Source organism: Labrus bergylta, chromosome 3 (assembly GCF_963930695.1).
Source record: "Labrus bergylta chromosome 3, fLabBer1.1, whole genome shotgun sequence".
Classification (NCBI taxonomy): domain Eukaryota; kingdom Metazoa; phylum Chordata; class Actinopteri; order Labriformes; family Labridae; genus Labrus; species Labrus bergylta.
Window position 1 is genome coordinate 26564744 of NC_089197.1, and position 12921 is coordinate 26577664.

General features: G+C 40.4%; 2 protein-coding genes across 3 annotated transcripts; one reads left to right on the plus strand and one right to left on the minus strand.

Annotated features, from left to right (window-relative positions):
* Nucleotides 1-403: 403 nt before the first annotated feature.
* foxf1 (forkhead box F1) lies at nucleotides 404-5737 on the plus strand. The gene is made up of 2 exons (XM_020634490.3): nucleotides 404-1720; nucleotides 2861-5737. Exons 1-2 carry the CDS (start codon nucleotides 745-747, stop codon nucleotides 3022-3024), a joined length of 1140 nt encoding a protein of 379 aa, XP_020490146.1. The 5' UTR covers nucleotides 404-744; the 3' UTR covers nucleotides 3025-5737.
* Nucleotides 5735-12864, minus strand: mthfsd (methenyltetrahydrofolate synthetase domain containing). 2 transcript variants are annotated; one of them, XM_065953056.1, is made up of 8 exons: nucleotides 12702-12864; nucleotides 12455-12558; nucleotides 11733-11846; nucleotides 11115-11228; nucleotides 10927-11017; nucleotides 9933-10045; nucleotides 8709-8834; nucleotides 5735-7503 (listed from the first exon to the last, which is right to left on the minus strand). In XM_065953056.1, the coding sequence occupies exons 1-8, from the start codon at nucleotides 12727-12729 to the stop codon at nucleotides 6781-6783; spliced, it is 1413 nt and encodes a 470-aa protein (XP_065809128.1). In that variant the 5' UTR covers nucleotides 12730-12864; the 3' UTR covers nucleotides 5735-6780. The 2 variants fall into 2 exon arrangements, with proteins under 2 accessions (XP_065809128.1, XP_065809127.1); XM_065953055.1 differs by lacking the exon at nucleotides 11733-11846 and adding an exon at nucleotides 11572-11685 and having other exon boundaries at nucleotides 12702-12863.
* Between the last annotated feature and the right edge of the window lie 57 nt (nucleotides 12865-12921).

Here is a 12921-nt window from a genome sequence, read left to right on the forward strand (position 1 = left end):
CGTTTTTCTTTCACCCATCTGGTTTATGAATGAGCTATACTAAATATTTAGGCTTCAAAATAGGAAGTAAAAGAAAATAATGTTTTTTGTAAGAAAAAAAACTAGGAGAAAAATGTTCAGTATTTTAAGGCCCCAAATACTTCATAACAAAAAAGGTGAAACATTAAATATTTCTGGGCTAAAGTCTTGACATTTGGTATTTGCTACAGTATATATGGAATAAAGCGATGAATGTTTGTTTTGTAGATGTATTCACTATTTCAATGTTAAAAAGGGGAAAACATTTCCCTGAAAAGTGAACGCATGCACACAGATGTGCATGCTCACAGCCCACCACTGGAGTAGGAGGGAACTGGGCGGGGCCCAACATTAGGATGGCCAAGACATCCAGCTTCCAATGCGCTGATGGCAACAGATAAGTAAAAAGTGAGCTCCTCGGACGCACGACAACACACCAACTGAAGTGGAAAGCGGCTCCTGTTCTGCTCCTTATCCTATTTCGGACGCCGCGTACAGGGCGGTGTGGCTTCAGACTGCTGCAGGACTTTATCAGAGAGAAGAAGTCTGCTAAGAAGACAGCCTCGCCTCCTACTTGTGCGTAAAGTTTCGTTTCAGTCAGCCTTTTCTTATTTTTATTTTCGGCGCTTAATGCCTCTGATTTAGTATCGTGGTTGTAGTGTTTATATTTCAAACAATTGGAAATCAACAGTTTTGTTTGCAATCTCGAAGATTAAATTGAATCTAATGACGGCAGAGGTCCAGCAGCCCCCCGCGCAGCCTGCCCAGAGCAGCCCGATGTCTGCTCCGGAAAAGCCGCACGGACAGACGGCGGTAATGGAAACCGCCTCCTCCACTACGAAAACTAAAAAGACAAACGCGGGGATCCGCAGACCAGAGAAACCTCCGTATTCATACATCGCCTTAATAGTTATGGCTATCCAGAGCTCTCCAACCAAGCGCCTGACGCTCAGTGAAATCTACCAGTTCCTCCAGAGCCGCTTCCCGTTTTTCAGGGGCTCATACCAGGGATGGAAGAACTCCGTGCGTCACAACTTGTCCCTCAACGAGTGCTTCATTAAGCTGCCTAAGGGCCTCGGCCGGCCAGGAAAGGGCCACTACTGGACTATCGACCCGGCTAGTGAGTTCATGTTCGAGGAGGGCTCTTTCAGAAGGAGGCCCCGGGGTTTCAGGCGCAAGTGTCAGGCGCTAAAACCTATGTACAGCATGATGAACGGCCTGGGATTCAACCACATTCCCGAGTCCTATAACTTCCAGGGGAGCGGTGGGGGTCTGTCCTGTCCTCCCAACAGCCTGTCTCTGGACAGTGGGATCGGGATGATGAACGGACACTTGGCTGGTAATATGGACGGGATGGGTCTGTCCGGACACACCATGTCTCACTTATCGACCAACGGAGGACATTCCTACATGGGAAGTTGTACAGGCTCCACAGGGAGTGATTATCCCCACCACGACAATTCTGGCTCCCCTCTGCTCACCAGCGGAGGGGTCATGGAGCCTCATTCCGTCTACTCGAGCTCTGCCTCTGCATGGGCTCCCGCGCCGTCGGCCTCGCTAAATAACGGGGCCTCCTACATAAAACAGCAGCCTCTGTCTCCTTGTAATCCAGGGGCCAACCCGCTGCAGCCGAGTCTGCCTACACATTCACTGGAGCAACCTTACCTGCACCAGAACGGGCACAGCACCACAGATTTACAAGGTAAGATCAACGGCAGCATTCGCCTTAAAATTGTGCCATCGTGCGTAAAAGTAGAACATGTTCTCAATAGAAGTGCTTAGACATAACTTAAATTACAGGAAAAAACATTACTCAGAATGAGTTCTTTATACAAAAAGCAAACAATTCTAAATAATATTTTCTCCGCGAAGTACTGATTGTACAAAGATTTGTGCTTTTGTGCCAAATGGAAGCCGTGGCAATCTCTAGTTATAATTTCAATGCATTGCTGTTTGTTTTTGTGTATCTTTACAAAGGTGCAATACAAAGTCTAAATCGAGGGCATGAAAGGAATAGAAAAGGAATAGAAAACTGCATAAATCTTCACTTAGTCAGTCATATAAATGACATAGTTCTCCGATTTAAAACCAAAATACCAGAGGTTTTAAACTTGCACAATTTCAGTTTCTGGAAGATGTAATGAAATAAAAAAAACTAGGATAAAAAAAAATGCACTGAAGTCTGGCGGGACAGTTTAGAGCTGTGCCAATCTCCGGGCAAAGAAAAACAAGCGCGGTTAGGAGCAGCCTGCCTCGCCCCGAGGCCCTGAGTCCTTCGGGAATGGCGTGCAAGAGGGCCACTGTCAATTAGCCCTGCAAGTCCGCCTCCCCACTTTGACTATCTAAATGGTTCTTGCTAAATGGATTCCTGGTCTACGAGGAATAAACACGCATGAATCTATCGAACCTTTACAAATTGAACACATAATTTTTAGACAAGTATCATTATTATTTTTCCAGAAAAAGTTCATTTTAGAGCAAAAATACAAATATTAGAATAGGTGAGAAAATTCCCCAAGCAGGACCTTTTATTAAGGATATCACTATCATTTAATTTAACATTTTCAAGACACTGATATAAGACTGTTAATTTTTATTTTAATTAAGGTATTATTATAGGCTATGTTAACAAGTGTTTTATAACTAATGATCAACAAAATTAAAGAAATTAAAGGTTATAATCTAGGAGGTAAATAGTTAAAAATATAAAGGCCTTGTAAAATATTTCCTTTTTGTTGTTTAGAGGTCTAAATATTATGGTGATATTCAGTCTAATCTCAGATTACCTCCCTGGTGTGACATATAGATTTTAATTGTGTTTTACTTTTACCTTATCTGGCAGGTATTCCTCGGTACCATTCCCAGTCCCCCAGCATGTGTGACCGGAAGGAGTTCGTCTTCTCGTTTAATGCCATGACATCCTCAGCGATGCACACACCGAGCAGCAGCTCTTACTACCACCACCAGCAGGTATCCTACCAGGACATCAAGCCCTGCGTCATGTGATGCCTTAACGGACACTCAGCAGAACGGCGGACGGTGCCACAGACTCGAAGCAGAGCAAAACCGAGACCAGAAAAACCCTGAAGTAAAAAAAAAAACCACTGAGACAAAGAAAGTATAGCCTCGGCGCTGCATGGAGAGAGCTCACTGTACTACTTTTACGTACTGTTTCATACAGTAACGCGGAGGCAGGTCAACCATGACTCAAATCAATAATAATAAGAATAATATAAAATAATAAAACATTTTCATGGTATCAGCATCGAGCAGCGGGATACAGACTGGGTGCATAAATTCCTGCTGTTGTATGGTACGAAGTCCTGCAGAGCGGATCACTACCACTTCACACTTTGTTTATTCCTCGTGTTAAAGTAGGCCCCTGTAAAAATGTCCACGTCAATTTACAACATCTGAACTTGAACTTTTTTTCTTTGACAATTAGACTGAGGCCCATGTTTTCCTTTTTGGACTTTCATACCAGCGTTGAATTTTGAACTTTCTTTTGGACATTGCATATTTATGTCCATATTTACTGTGTACAAACGATGAAGGCACTTTTTGAAAGCCTAAAAGCGCAACTTTTATTTATTCAGTAGGGCTTTATATTTTAATTTTCAGGCGAATTGGCCAAGGTTTTTGCTTTATTGGCAATATTTGTCAGAGCGCTTTTTATTTGTTTTTAAAATGAGAATTGAGGATATATTGTTAGCACTGTTATGTCATTTGTGTTACATCTATGTAGACCAGTACTTTCAGCACTGTAAACTTGTATATTGTCAGGAAAATTAGCAAGGCTCCATCAATGAGGGCTAATGTTGAGGCTTTAATACAAATTATTTGTTAAAAAAAAATGAATAAAAGTTTATCTGTTGGGCTTTTTCTGCCTAAACCCACAAAAAATATTAGTCGATTTCATTACACAACCATGAATGAATTTGTGGAACATTGCATCTCTAGAAATAATAAAACAAAGAGCATGGCCTAGATCTGCTCTTTTTGTAAAAGTGACTGGACACACATTTAATGGGAACTTTACAAGTAAAGATTGGTTGCAAATAAATATTCCAGTAAAAATGTAAATCTATGTAGATTTAAAACTGGTGATGATTTCTTTATTCGATCAGTAAGAATAAAAAATGACTTGAAAGGTTAAGAACAATCTGTTCCTTCATACATTGTATTATTTAAAATGACAGACCAGGATTCTCACATACGTTTAAGTTGTCAAAGAATCTAATTAAAAAGGGAGATTAATCTAAATTCATGTGGATTTAGTTCAATCAATCTTTGGTGTCACTGAAGAAAAATATTTGAAGCACAACATGCAGATAATGTCCCCGCTACAGAGCGACAATAGGTCCACAGAAACATGTTCAAGAATATCACAGTGGTGTTTTGGAGTTCATGACTGAGGCCAGAGTTTGTTTTTAGCTGAAAGGCAGTTCATGCCTGTCATTTTAACTGGCAATAAATTAATGGAATTTTATCTTCCACAAAACAATGCTTAATTGATGATATATTTCCAATAGAAGGTTTTAAAAGTCAATCATATTATTGCATCTATACAGCAAGAACGTGTGTTCGAAGGAACGAGGGCGTAATAAATCAGAGGCAGGGATCTCATCATGTTTGGTTAAAGGTTAACAACACGCAGCACTTCTTTTGCTCTGATGCATTCACAGTTGTTTCATTGAAAAGTTTTTATGCCCAAACGATCTGTCTGCTGAATAGGTTGGGAATGAATAAGATACAAATGTTGACAGAATAGGCTTCAGGAATATAAACATCCTACAGTGACTAATGGGTGTCAAGTAAATAAAAGTCTCTTAAACCTACATAGCATTACTGCAGAACTCCTAGTTTTATTAGAAAAGGCACATTAGACTAGTTTCTAACTTTGTCTTTGTTGTAGTCAATAACTATTTTAACTAGGGGTCTTACTAAGACTTTTTCTAAATGTGCCTATCTTTCAGGGAGATTTGTGGTTTTGAAAGTGACTCACAGCGCTCTAAATGTACAAAACCACAATGGGCTGCACTTTAGTATTTCCCACATTTAATTATTAAAAACTGATGCAAACTTAAATCTGTATGCAACGTCGTATTCAAGCTGTTTAAATCCTAGTGTAGCTGTAAAATCTCACATGACCACTGATTGAACTTGGTAAAATCGGTGTGCCATCGAGTAGTTAGCAGGCTGGACAGCAGTGGAATAGCACACTAACAAACTGATGACACTAGTCGAGGTTTAGTGCTCTGGAGGGGCTCAGGGAGAAAGAGATAGGGCTCCACAGCTGTTCCACTCACCAGGCCTGGATGACAGGTCCATAAAAAGCTCTGTGCAGACAGACACGCTGTGTGCATGTGAGCAAAAAGGACAGTTGTATGGTGATAGGAATGAGAAGGTAACAGGGGTGGAGTGGCTTGTATGGTTTGTATGTGTATTGGACTCTTGGTACCGCAGATTCAGTTAATCTCCTGTGCAGCCACTGTTGCTGCAGGTATTTTCAAAGCAAGGCAGCCATTAGTTTTCAGCATAAATAAAGTTTGTAACAAAAGAAGAAAATTAGGGTTTGCCTAAATTGCTGATGTAATAGTTAGAAAGCTGACCTATTAATGACTTATATATACACGTGTATGTTTGATCAGTGGTTTGACACTTATGCTCAAATAAAGATACTGCTCAGTTTGAAAAAATAAAGACAATAAGCAAGTCATTCTTGAATTCAAAGTTTTAATAGAGAACATTGTAATCTCTTACAGACTGTATTTACACTCTAATAGTCTATTCAGACATGTTAGTGCATCCTATCTGTTCAACGATGAGGCTAACTTGAAATGAAAACTGACCTAACTAGACAAAATGCATAAATGTATTTTGTTAAAAAGGAGGTACAAATATAAATGTTTAAAATCCCAGCATCTATTTTGAAATTTTCAGGAAAAAACCCAAGCCAATTAAAAAGTACAGTATGCAAATACAATAAAAAATAACAGCTCTAGTGAGGCTGCACACAAAACTCTTAGTTATTTAGAAATGAAATACATTTAGATGTTTTAGTGTCTGCAATGTGCACAATGTAAAGGACTCAGGAGTGCTTTGCGCTGTGCAAGGTTTATGGCAAATTGGATAGATCAATTTGTCAAGGAGTGAAGAATGGTAGGGAATTGGTGGAAAATCTGTGGTCAATGTTGGTTTGGCCTATATGGATTTAGAAATGTAAGATCATGAATTTCTTACTTTACTGATAACATCCAGTGGTCAGGAATCTAAATTTTCCAATGAAAAATAGAAATAACCACATGGTAGCGCTATCAGCTTCCTAACTAATGGGTCCCTCTTTTGCCCATGGCCGTGGTTCAAGTAGAAAAACATAAAAACATGACCTTATAGAAGAAGCTAACACTGGTTGTAAAAATAGAATAGAGTCAATCCTTGTATTTTCACTAAAGACAGTGGATACAGTCCTTGGTTTTGAAGGGCTCCTGGGATACACTCACCAGGAGGTGTGTCGAAAAAAACAAGGCACAGAGGTGTTTGGTTAATCATTGTTAAATAATAAAAAAAAATACTTTGTGAAATGTGTTACGATGCTGGGATTCAGAAACTGCATATTTATTATTTATTCTTTTTTTCGAGCTCATTAACCTTATTATCTAAGTCCATGTAACTGACCTGAACTTGTATTAAATCCAGATTTCTTTTTTATTCTTTAAAGCAAACCAAAGTTTTCTTAAGGTACATAACTTTTCTTCACTTCTATGGCTCAGTCACCACATCGACGGCACTCTCAGTATCCGGCTGTGCTGGTTGGGATTTCGGAGCTGTTGGTCTTGGTCTCCGGTTCCTGTCCTGTCCGGACCTCTTGCCTCCCCGCTGGCTCTTGGCCAGCTCAGCCTGCAGACTGCTGCCGTTCAGACTGAGACCCTGCAGAGCCTCTAGGGCCTGCTCAGCAGCCTGGGGGTCAGTGTAGTCTAGGAAGGCCCTGTGCTGAGCTCCCTGCCAGGTGAGCCTCAGTGGTGTTGCCTCCCTCTCTCTGAGGGCCGTTTTCAGCTCACTGACACGCAGCCCAGCAGGGATTCCCCCGAGGTAAACTGTGGTCACACTCACAGGAAGCTTACGTTGAGATAACGCTTCACTTCCACCCTCCTCTGAGACCTTCTCCCTAAAGTTCCCCCCACTTTTACCCCTTCTTCTCTCATTGGTTTCACCCTCTTTACCTGCATCTCCTCTGCTTTCTTTCCTCACTCGAGCTGGACGCTGTCTGGCTTTCTGTTCTGAGTCCACTGCTCTCTCCTGCCTGAAATCTCCCTCAGCATCCTGTCTTGGCCTCTGTCTAGTTTGTCTTGTGGGTCTAATCGTGCGCGGACCTGGCTCTGGTGAAGCAGGCAGGGCCCCCAGTGTAACATCCTTTCCGGCCTTTTCCTCAAGAGCAATAAGCTTCTTTAGGATGGGGATCTTCAGCAGCTTTTCTGTGTTCAACTGTAAACACACAACGGGACATATTCAGTGAGGCTGAAAGGAAGAGCGGTCATAGAAAACAAACAAATATCCCTGCTCTGAGCCAACACATTGTACCTATAGAAGAGTTAAATTAATAACAAAGCTGACACATTAACTGGTATTATTCCACCCTGCCCACTGCTCATGCTAAAGTAATAACCCTCTTTATAGAAGCAGAACATTTCACTTCCGAAGCAGTTAAAAATAAAGCCTGCTCTCCTGGTTTGTTGGGGCTGTAAGTGTCTTGGCAGCCTTTGATGCTGACCAGTCCTGTAAAGGATATACAGGGCTATTGTTTTTACACTGGCCTGTTTGACCCGTCGTTCCCCTGCCCCTGCAGAGCCAAGCTGGCTGGGCAGAGGAGCCTTTGATGATCAGACATGGCCTTCCTGCCAGTGAGGTCACTGGGTCCTGTTTACTTACCAGTCTGTCTTAAGGAACCAAGAGGTTACACACAGTCTCTGTACATGTGAAGATAATGCCTCCATCAGGTCTAATTAAAGACAAACCACCATGTGGAGAGAACACCACAACTACTCAGTGTCAGTAAATCAGACACAGTTTAAGGCCTGTTTTCAAAGAATACTTAAGACATTTGAGTTTTATTTTTGTGAAGCTGTTTTTACCCAACACTCTCTATAGATGGAAGTATGTGTCTAAGCATTCATGCATAAACATAGACAAAACACTCTATATATCCCATAAATTAATGAAAATTCAAGAGTGAAATAAAAAGGGAGACTACAGGATTAATACTGTAAAATCATTACAGTAAAGAGAAATGAGATACAAACAGAAGCAGAACCGAGCAGTTCTCTTACAAGGTGTGGTATCAACTCATGTCAAGTAGAGGGCAGTGTCCAAAGAAGAAAAGGTTACCGTACATTTTTTAAATGGCATTCAGGACAGAGAAATTTGTTTCAACTCAAAGACTGTAGACTTGGAAATGAGCAGGCAGCTGCTAAAGTATTAGATCACTACAGAACTATTAATGTCCAAAAAGAACATGTGATTCAGAAGAGGACCTCTACTGCCCGATTATTGTTTAATTAAATGTGTGCAAATATTCAAAATCAATGGCCATAAAGATTCTTCAATCATCAGAAATGTGAGTCAGTCCCTTTTTGTCTGTGTCTTTGACTTGTAAAAGCACCACACATTAGAGAAATTATTAAATCATTTACCTTAGTCCAGATGATTCCCAGTGGCTTAGGGAACTGGCAGTTGGTTTTAATCACTCTGGTGGGTGTGAGGATGTAGTCCACAGTCAGGTCGTGACTTTCTCTTAACTCATCTGGAATTTCCACAACCTGGGAGCACAAATACCACACTGATGAGATTGATCAAAAGGTCCCATTAAGCTGCATGTGGAGCAACATGTTCAGTGATATGGTATAAATTAAATTTTTGTTTGATAAAGCAGGGCCTGGCTTTCCACAGACATAAGGAGCAGTCAGCCAGTGGGAAGAAGTAGCCCGCTAGGGGCAACACTTTATGCTACTTCCTGTATGAAGCTCATGTTGAATGATTTCATATGTTTTTACATGTTCATTCAAAAAGTATTTCAATATAAAATAAAATACTCATGAGATAAATCTGTTTACTGCTTTAACACTTGAAATTAAAAAAAAAAAAAGACTTTAAAACCTAAGCCAAAAACCTGAAATAACAGCCCAACATGAAATGTGAGACGTTTATATTGCATAGAGGCATTTATGTATTTTATGTTAAGTAGATACACTGTTGAAATAAATGCCCTTTTCAATACACTCCAGATAGTTTAAATATCTTGGAAACTTTGACTGTAGAGTAAAAAAAAAAAAAAACTGTTCCCTTCAGTCTTTCTCTCTCCCTGCCTCAGTGACTTGGTTTAGTAGCGCTGTTGTTTAATTCATTATATGTATCGTTTATAATGCGCCCTGTGGTGCACCTTGCGGTATGTCAGAGCCTTTTTATCAGACCCTAAAACCAACAGCTTACATGTGGACAGAGGAATAGAAGGCAGGCGTCACATTGCAGCCACACTCAGCACTCTCAGCTGAGTGCTGCCACTTCCCCACACTTGCACACAGAGGGGCAGAGTTAACACCAACGGACAAACATTTCCCTCATAATTTCGATGATTCTAGCAGAGGTGAGCAAGTTAGATTCTTAAATGGGCAGGGAAAGCAGGCAAACTTTTTTTTTTTTTTTAAATCAGAATTTACAATGGAAAAAAATGTAGCCAGCTGTTATTAAGGGAGTAACGGCTGTTTGGCTCGAGGAAAGCCCTGATAACGTGATTCAAAGAGCAGGAAACTGTATCTTGACTGACAGAAGAGTTACAGAAAATAATAATCATAAATGATCCAATATACAAATTGTTCAGATCTCTATATATAAAATGACAATACAATAAGTTGACTAACCTGACAGTCGTGGACAACAGTGACCACGACGGTAAACTCATTCACAGCTCCCATTGAGACCATCATGCCGTACTCCAAGTCAGCAAAACCCTCTCCTTTTCCAATCCGAATTCCTGCAAGACAAGACAGGAACGATCTTTATCAAGGTGATTCATTATGTGAGTTAGGACTACACTTCTAGCCTTTGGATCTGCATTTTATTTCATGAAATATAATATCACAGATACACATAGTTTTTGTATCATTAAGAAATAACCCAGCATTTGCATCACATTCTTTATTTGATGTATTTATTTTGAGGAGTGTGGGTAACTATGTGTCTAATATTTTACAATCTTTCTGGCAAATAATTTGTCTTGAGCTGAAAAGATATGTTGATCTACAGTATGAAACAGCATAATTCAACAACCTTCACTGGACCATTAAAGGGGACGTATTGTGAAAAATCCACTTTTACAGTGTTTATGAACACATATTTGGGTAACCTGAGTGTCTACCCACCAACAAAATGTGAAATAAATCCTTTGTTTGTGGTCTGCATAAGTCTTACAACACAGAGACAAAAGCTCCAGTTTAAATTTGCTCTCCTTGTGATGTCACAGTGGGATTCTGGTTAAAAAAAATACCCCCCTCCACTGATATCTCCACCCATGGACCACCCCGAACCTAGAGCATAACTTTTAAGCAGGTCTGCCATTTTACTGTCGATACAGAGAAGAGATGTCTACCAGGAAAACTCAGAGGGGGCTCATTGCATTTAAAGAGACACACACCCCAAAACGGAGCATTCTAGAGAGCTGGTTTATACAGGGTCACAAACCTCCTCTGGTGCTTGGTTCATGTTATATTTTAACCAAAGCACAGCACAGATGTTTCATTTAGACCACATGGGAATGTTTTAAAAGGTGGAAAAGGACTTTAAAATCTCCTCTTTAAAATATCTTTAAGCTCCCAGTATCAATTGGAGTCAGTGTGATAGTAGACTAACACTTACCTTTCTCTGACACTGCTACAGAGCCAACCACCACCAAGTCCACCTTCACCTTTGCATCCAGGCCAACAGGCACACTAAAGTCCTTCACACCCTGGAGGAAGAGGTTCAGAGGACAGGAAGAAAAAAAAGTTAAACTTTGGGGCTAATCCACCAAAATGAATCAAGAGTGAACATCAACAAATTGAAACCTGAGCAGAAGAACATATGCGTAGCTGTTCTTTGGTGGCCCCTTGAGGAGGAGTGATCTTATTGAAGAGACCAGTACGAAGACGAGGAGTTGGGACCAACAGAGTCTTCTGTGCCTGTGAGAATTACACCAGAAATTAGCCACGAGACATATTTAACTATGATTGCAGGCAAACATGGGAGTGGAAGAAACACCTGTGATTGAGGGTTCAAATAGCAAATAGGTAGGTTAAGATGTTGAAATGCATGTATGGGTCCTAAATAGGATCTAATACAGAAAAATACAGTTTTATGTTTGGGAGTTTGGGTTTGGAAATCCTTTTCCAGAATCATTTTTAACAATATTTCTTATTCCAATGTGTGGGTAAAATTGACATGATTACAAAACAGATAAAATGGTCATAAAATATTTGCAATAAATGTTTTTATTTATGTCATCGCCCCCCAGTGCAGCGCTACCTGTAGCACTGCCATCCGGACACCTTCCAGAGTTTTATCAGGATCCACCTTCACCTCACTTGTCTTGGTGAAAACCTGCAGCTCAGACACCTTGTTGCAGGCTGTGAAAGCACCCTGGTTGAAAGGAGAGGAAGGCATGAAGGCTAAAATAGTCAACTTACTTCCAGAGTAACAAAGCGTGCCTGCAGCTGCGGTCTGTCTGGGTTAACTTTGACTGTCTGGCTGGACTTGAACTCCTGCAGGTCTGGAAGCTTGTTGCATGCTTGCGTTGCACCCTGGTCAGTTAGCGCATGGTAAAAGAAATACATAGACGCAATAGACAAGATAGCAATTAATCATAAAAAAAAACGTCAGTCATGATTTGTTATGCAAACCTGATGCCCTGGTTTCTGCAATGTAGCTATGCTTGTATTTACTGCATTTAAATTGTTTTACGTATCAAAGAAATAATGTTTGCCTAAATTATCAATATTCAGTGCTGCTGAACCTGGACTGTGCTGGTTGAGCATCTTACTTGTGATTCTTCACATTAGACTTTTTGTAATATTTTAGTCTAATTTTGTAGTTTGTCTCATTAACAATAGCTCTCAGTGTTTACAATTTGAAATATTTATATTTGTATTGTATAGTAGATGATCAATACAGTATTGCATAGTGTCGCCTACACGTGGTCTCTCCTGCAGAGTCATGTAACAAGTCACAGTTAATAAAACCTGAATGCTTAAAAAAGCAGGTCTGATCAGAGCCACTTTTAACTGCCCTCACAACTATTTCCACATGAACGGACGGAAATAGTGACTGAAGAGTTAATTAACCAGTGAGTTGAATCAATTAGTATCATCAGATAATGAACTGCTGCGTCAATTAAGATGATCCAACCTGCCTTGAAATTTGGGATTCTGTTGTGAACAGGTCTTGGGAAATTGGCCAGATTATTTTCTTCAATGTAGTCCCAGACTTTCTGACGAATGTCCCATTTAGTCGCCCCTGGAAAGAAAACGCAGAGAAATTCAACACAAGAGAAGCAACACCGAGCAGCTTTAGCAAACCCTTAAAGGACAACTAGCCCACATTAGCATGCATCGACTGTTATATTTATCGTCAAAACGCTGCACGAACATTTTACCTACCGGGTTTTATTTGTATAGCAGGCTCCATTATTTTTATTAGTGACAAAAATGAGTCTTTTATGCAACACTCGGTTACACTAAACGATGCAAAATCTTACACGTGAGCTCTGTAAACTAATACTGAAGGAACAGCTGCTTGTCAATGTTTTTCACTGCGACGGCGGCCCAGGCAGGTCAATCTTAACCAAACGCGAAACCGAAGCGTTTAACATTGGAAAGA

Excerpts from the sequence above, each read along its gene's own strand:
- foxf1 (XM_020634490.3), top strand. The coding sequence starts at position 745 with ATGACGGCAGAGGTCCAGCAGCCCCCCGCGCAGCCTGCCCAGAGCAGC. Across the intron at positions 1,721-2,860 it reads CAGCACCACAGATTTACAAG|GTATTCCTCGGTACCATTCC; the intron begins GTAAGATCAACG and ends CTTATCTGGCAG.
- mthfsd (XM_065953056.1), bottom strand. The coding sequence starts at position 12,729 with ATGGAGCCTGCTATACAAATAAAACCCG. Across the intron at positions 11,018-11,114 it reads GCATATGTTCTTCTGCTCAG|GGTGTGAAGGACTTTAGTGT; the intron begins GTTTCAATTTGT and ends CTCTTCCTCCAG. Across the intron at positions 10,046-10,926 it reads TGTAGCAGTGTCAGAGAAAG|GAATTCGGATTGGAAAAGGA; the intron begins GTAAGTGTTAGT and ends CTTGTCTTGCAG.